The following is a 7196-nucleotide window of genomic DNA, read 5'->3' as shown; positions in this document are numbered from 1 at the left end:
TTTCGGTAATAATTTATGTTCGTTTTAAGTTTTAATGCTGCCCCTTACTTCCGGCTGAAAAAATTTTTTTCGTATTTATTTTTTCATTGTTTCTTTTTAAATAATGCTAGTAAATCCTGCGCTCCCTTCATGGAAACTTTCTTCCCCCATGACAGATTCGTCGATGGAAAGTTCCCCCAGTATATCCCCCTCTTTTCAACCCTCCCCCCAAACAAAAAATCCTCCTGAAAACACCTGTACACTTCCCAATAACCATTATTATATGTAAGCGCTTGTCAAAGTTTGTAATTTGTAGCCTCTCCCACGGGGACTGTGGAGGAGTAAGTCGTCCCCAAAGACATAGTTATAAAGTTTTCCGACTATGTTGAATAAAATGGCTATCTCAGAATTTTGATCCGTTGACTTTGGGAAAATAATTAGCGTGGGAGGGGGGCTAGGTGCCCTCCAATGTTTTTGGTCACTTTAAAAGGGCACTAGAACTTTTCATTTCCGTGAGAATGAGCCCTCTCGCAACATTCTAGGACAACTGGGTCGATACGATCACCCCTGGGAAAAAAAAACAAGCAAACAAATAAACACGCATCCGTGATTTGCCTTCTGGCAAAAAATACAAAATTCCACATTTTTGTAGATAGGAGCTTTAAACTTTTACAGTAGGGTTCTCTGATACGCTGAATCTGATGGTGTAATTTTCGTTAAGATTCTATGACTTTTAGGGGGTGTTTCCCCCTATTTTCTAAAATAACACAAATTTTCTCAGGCTCGTAGCGTTTGGTGCGTAAGACTAAACTTGATGAAACTTATATATTTAAAATCAGCATTAAAATGCAATTCTTTTGATGTAGCTATTGGTATCAAAATTCCATTTTTTAGAGTTTTGGTTTCTATTGAGCCGGGTCGCTCCTTACTACAGTTCGTTACCACGAACTGTTTGACAAACGGTTAAAAGTTACATTTAAAATGAATTTTCTATTAAATCATGTTTGATGCTACATAATAATTATAACGGTAATGGTTTTTGTAGTTTGATGTAGTTACTTGTAGTTACTTATGCTTTAATCCAAACATGAGATACTACATCTGATACTAGGAGATGGCAGATGGTCAAATTCTAATGGGTTTGGTCAAGGGTCAAAGTGAATACAACTTCAAGCAAAGAGGGGCTCCATTGACAGCTGTGTAATATAAACCCAACAAATGGTTCAAGTTGATTATATTCTTCCAAAGTTTGACAGATATTTTAGGCTTTTTTCAAGCCCAACAGGGATTGGCACCAAAGTGCTCTAGAAACAAAACAATTATCAGGCCTGCAAAAGCATAACCGAGTCAAGAAAGAGCAGAGTGGCAGATGATGGCTTCCAGGTGAAATTTCTGGTTGAAATTTCGGCTTATTATTTTTTGGGACTCGGTCTTGCAGATTTAGCTGGAGTGTGTGCCTCATCCACCTATGGTCAACCAATTTCAGAGCCTGAGTCAAGGATAATTTTACTGGTCAATCTTCGTATCCGTATAGGACGAGGGAGCAAAATTGAGATTTATACAGTCGGCTTTAAGTCTTAGAACTAATTTCCCTCCTTTTAAGAGCAGTTCACGCAACTGTTAAAAGACGGTGGAGGCCACTGACGTGTTGGTGGTGATTTCATCACTGCATCAACATTTTAAATTTTTTGACTAATTTTCGGTATTTAGTTTTGTCGACTAACTCAATCTGGCAGAGATTCAGTTTTAGAGATAAGATCCATTCTAGATCTCCCCGTTTGTCATCTTAATACTGATCTTTAATCCCATAAAAGAAGGAGCTAGACATAGTCTTCGGGGTACGTACTTTGTATTTAAGGAAGAACTACCTAGCAGCAAGAAATTTTCTGTTTAGTTCAAACCCATGATATTGAAAATTCGAATGTATTATATGTATTGGCACAAGCTATGACTATTGAAATCTGAAGCAAATCAGGACAGCAATAGCAAAGATCTTTGCAATTATACGAATTAGGGGTATACTCTGGTAGGTTTTGTATTTAGCTCTTTCATCGTTCATGAATACGGAGATAATCAAAGAGTCTCACCAATCCAGTGAGAATGGTTCTTACACCTAAACGAGTGGCTTATAACCAATTTTGGACCTAGGCTCACCTAAGTATTTCTAAAGTCCTGATGCCTCGTGTCTGGGCTCATGCCCCATTTTTATCAGATGAATGTTTCACCTAAGTATTTCTAAAATCCTGATGCCTCTTGTCTGGGCTCATGCCCCATTATTATCAGATGATTTTTTCTTTTCTCTTATTCATAGATTTTTTTATCAAATAAGTGTATCTACACATATGGCTCTCACAGAGAATAGCCCATTTCCAATGTAATAATTTCGTAAGATGGAATCGATTAGTCTGTACTGAAGTTCTATTTTAGTCTTTTCTCAGGCTAGCCTGAATTATGATTTATTCGTAAGCACGCTCAACTTTAGGTCTCCATTGATTCTATTGGCCACAGCGTCACATGATGGTAGCTTCTTACACCTTTGCTGTATAAACGCTTTTTAAGTTTGTTCCCTTTCAGGATTCAGCTATTTAATATCGGAGTTGACATGGGTAATAAAAGTGAGTTATTTTGTAGGTTTGTATTAGTTTGTTTTCCCCAAATAGAGTATCGAGAGTTACAGTCATTGCAGTATCCACCGAAAGACTCATCCCTTTCCAAGGGCATATTTATCAGGTTGTGGCACTTTGGGCCAAATAGTCTGGCATTTACTCCTCCTATGGGCAGTGCACTCGTCGTATCCACACTGGTTATACTATCACTCTAAAAAAACTCGTAAAATCAGTGACCCTTCTCAACTGCGATACCGTATCCGGTTACTATTAGTAGTGACAGTAGGGATTCTATTCCATATACATTAGCACTGTGAAGGATACAAATTCTGCTTATAGCCTGAAGGAATGCACTATCTAAATACCGGTAATGAGTCAAATTTGCCTTTTCTTATGATTTAAACATTGCCAACATATAGCGTGCAAAAAAGTGCCAATTTCAAAGCCAATTTTTGCTTCGATTGTGGTGAAGCCATGAAAGATACCTGTACATACATTGGGGAAATATAATAGGCTTGCAACTAGTTAAAAATCTTTTGAGTAAAACAAAAAATTTACATGACACTACAGATCTTGCGAAACATATGATTCATCGGAACGTTGGCTATTTCTCACAAGACTTGAAAAACTACATAATCAGAGAAGTAAAGTTGAACTAACTAAAAGATTGAGTTTTGAGCTGAATTAAAAAAAAAGAGTTGTGGAATATCTTCGTGTTAGACAAAATATTATGGAGTAAGAACGGATAAAGAGAGAGTGAAAGTTGAATTATTTTTTGAGTGGATTCAATGGACTGTTGAATATAATCTTCAGTATTGAAAACTATAGGATTAATTGGTACGGCAAAATAACGAGAATTTTCCGTTTATTGTTTGGAAGGTCATATTTACCTATCCAGTTTTGTGTAATACGGTATGAATATTGCATTTTTATCAAATTGATATAATTTGCAATTGGAGTAACAGTATCAAAAGTGAAAACTTAGTTTGTGTCAAAGGGTGGTTTCCCTGGTTGATTTTATTTTGTCTATTTCTTCTGTAGAATATTTAATATAAAAGTTTTTTTTTAACTGCAAGTAAGGAGCAACATTAAAACTTAAAAAGAACAGAAATTATTCCGTATATAAAAGGGGCTGACCCCCCCCCCACCCTCAACAGCTTGCTCCTTACGCTATAGTTTGACTCTTTCTCACAATTCCACTTTTTAAAACAATAAAAAACTTTGCGTAATGAGAAAAGCGTTGAGGAGGGGTCACCCCCCTTCAATATACGGAATAATTTCTGTTCGTTTTAAGTTATAAAACTTGTTTTTTTTTAATTTAATTTCTGAACATTTTTTGATTATTGTATGTTTTGATTTTGCCTCACCGTATATGCATAATTAAAACGAAATTTACATATTATTCTTTTTTTGCCTAAATGGCTTTCTCATAGTTCTGATCAGACGATTTTGATAAGAAAAAGGGGTGGAAGAAGAGGTCTAGTTGCCCTCAAATTTTTGGTTGCTTAAAAATGCATCTAGATTTTTTTTATACAAACCTTTTTGTAAGTAATAAACATACGTACCTTACGAATTAAATTGAGTAACTAACTTCTATATCTGTGTATTTTTATTACGTATATGCCCCCTCGTCAATACCTCGTTCTTTACACTAAAGCTTGACTGCTGTCCCAAAACTTTGAGAGTGACCCCTGAATTACAAAAGCCTTAGAATAAATAGTTGAAATTACTAAAAATAATTTGGCGTAAAGAGCAAGATATTTTGCTGCAGACGAACCCCCTTACGCTATATACGTAATATTTATGTTCATTTTATGTTTTAATGCTCCTCCTTACTTCCAATTGAAAAAAAAATATTTATTTTCTCATTATTTTTTTTATAATAATGCTAGAAAATCCTGCACCCCCTTCATGAAAAATTTTCTTCCTTCAAGAAAAATTCCTCCATGGAAATATCCTCCCACGTAACCTCCTCCCTGTGACAAACGTGAAAAAATCCCCTGAAAAGGTCTGTACATTTCATAATTAACAATTACTGTATGCAAATAATGGTCAAAGTTTGTGACTTGCAGCCCCTCCCCCGGGGACTGGGGGATTCAGCCATCCCCAAAGACATAGTTATTAAGTTTTAGACTAAGTTGAACATAATGGCCATCTCAAAATATTGACTCGGTGACATTTGGGAAAAAACTGTGCGCGGGAGGGGGCCTAGGTGACCTCCAATTTTTTAGTCACTTATAAAGGGCACTAGAACTTTCAATTTCCATCAGAATGAGCCCTGACACGTCATTCTAGGACAACCGGGTGGATACAATCACCCCTGGGAAAAAAAAACAAAACAACAAATATACAAGCATCCGTGATCGGTCTTCTGGCAAAAAACTCAAAATTCCACATTTTTGTTGATAGAAGCTTGAAACTTCTACAGTAAGATTCTCTGATACGCTGAATCTGATGGTGTCATTTTCGTTAATATTCTATGAGTTTTGGGGGGTTGTTTCCCTCTATTTTCTAAAATAAGACAAATTTTCCCTCGTAACTTTTGATAGGTAATACAAAACTTGATGAAACTTATATATTTAGAATCAGAATTAAAATGTGATTCTTTTGATCTAACTATTGGTACCAAAACTACGAGTTGAGTGTTGGTTACTGTTGAACCGGGTCGCTCCTTACTATAGTTCGTTACCACAACTGTTTGGTTCGCCCGTTTATTTATTTTATTTTATTACCCACCATAACCCCTGTAATGTTGTATTTCGTCGATTTATTTCACTCGTCATTGTTCTTATCGTATTATTAAATAAAAAAAAACAAGTTTTTTCAACTGAAAGTAAGGAGTGACATCAAAACTTAAAACGCACAGAAATTACTTCGTATATGAAAGAGGCTGCTTCCTCATCAACGCCCCGCTCTTTACGCTAAAGTTTTTTACTGTTTTAGAAAGAAGAATTGAGAGAAAGAGTCAAACTTTAGCGTAAAGAGCGGGGCGTTGATGAGGAAGCAGCCTCTTTCATATACGAAGTAATTTCTGTGCGTTTTAAGTTTTGATGTCACTCCTTACTTTCAGTTGAAAAAACTTGTTTTTTTTTATTTAATTTCTGAACGTTTTTGAATCAATGCATGTTTTGATTTTGGCTCTCCGCAGAGGAATAATCAAAACGAAATTTGTATATTTTTTTTTTTGGGGGGGGGGGCTAAATGGCTTTCTCATAATTTTGATCGAATGATTTTGAGAAAAAAAGAGCGGGGGCGAAGCCTAGTTGCCCTCCGATTTTTTGGTTAATTAAAAAGGCAACTAGAACTTTACGAATCTTTTTATTGGTAAAAGATTTACGTAGCTTATAAATTAGCTTACGTAAAGAATTTTTGTATTCTCATGTTTTTATTACATATATGAGGGGATTCGCCCCATCGTCAGTACCTCGCTCTTTACACTAAAGCTTAAATTTTATCCCAATTCATTAAGAATGACCCCTGAATCACAAAAGCCGTAGAATAAATAGTTGAAATTACTAAAAATACTTTAGCGTAAAGAGCTAGGTATCATAAGGAGGTGAGCCCCTTATATGGGTAATAATTTCTGTTTGTTTTAAGTTTTATTGCTGTTCCTTACTTCCAGCTGAAAAAGCTTTTTCACATTTATTTTTTGATTTTTTTTTTAAATAATGCTAGTAAATCCTGCTCTCCCTTCATGGAAGTTTTCTTTTCCCATGACAAATTCTCGATGGAAAATTCCCCCAGCATATCCCCCTCTTCTCAACCCCTCCCCCCAACCAAAAAAATCCTCCTGAAAACGCCTGTATACTTCCCAATAACCATTACTATATGTAAGCACAGGTCAAAGTTTGTAACTTGTTGCCCCTCCCACGAGGACTGTGGGGGAGTAAGTCGTCCCCAAAGACATAGTTATAAGGTTTTTCGACTACGCTGAATAAAATGGCTATCTCAGAATTTTGATCCGTTGACTTTGGGAAAATAATTAGCGTGGGAGGGGGCCTAGGTGCCCTCCAATTTTTTTGGTCACTTAAAAAGGGCACTAGAACTTTTCATTTCCGTTAGAATGAGCCCTCTTGCAACATTCTAGGACAACTGGGTCGATGCGATCACCCCTGGGAAAAAAAAAAAAAAAAAAAAAAAAAAAAACAAATAAACACGCATCCGTGATCTGCCTTCTGGCAAAAAATGCAAAATTCCACATTTTTGTAGATAGGAGCTCGAAACTTCAACAATAGGGTTCTCTGATACGCTGAATCTGATGGTGTGATTTTCGTTAAGATTCTATGACTTTTAGGGGGTGTTTCCCCCTATTTTCTAAAATAACGCAAATTTTCTCAGGCTCGTAACTTTTGATGGGTAAGACTAAACTTGATGAAACTTATATATTTAAAACCAGCATTAAAATGCGATTCTTTTGATATAGCTATTGGTATCAAAATTCCATTTTTTAGAGTTTTGGTTACTATTGAGCCGGGTCGCTCCTTACTACAGTTCGTTACCACGAACTGTTTGATATTGGTATTCGCTAATTAAGTTCATATATTCCATTTATTTCAGATATTTTTCGAATATCATATTACATATCGCTGATAATTCAACAGTATATTGTAT

The 7196-nt window shown here is 35.9% G+C and overlaps 1 protein-coding gene across 1 annotated transcript in view; it reads right to left on the bottom strand.

The window, feature by feature from the left end:
• Positions 1-1211: 1211 nt before the first annotated feature.
• The window catches only part of LOC136030579 (uncharacterized), a 33971-nt gene continuing 27986 nt past the window's right edge, over positions 1212-7196 (bottom strand). Inside the window, exon 6 of the mRNA XM_065709649.1 lies at positions 1212-1283. Within this exon, the coding sequence (XP_065565721.1) occupies positions 1212-1283 (72 nt within the window). The remainder of the gene's footprint in view (positions 1284-7196) is intronic.

Source organism: Artemia franciscana, chromosome 8 (genome assembly GCF_032884065.1).
Source record: "Artemia franciscana chromosome 8, ASM3288406v1, whole genome shotgun sequence".
Lineage (NCBI taxonomy): Eukaryota > Metazoa > Arthropoda > Branchiopoda > Anostraca > Artemiidae > Artemia > Artemia franciscana.
This window is presented reverse-complemented; position numbering and strand designations above follow the sequence as displayed.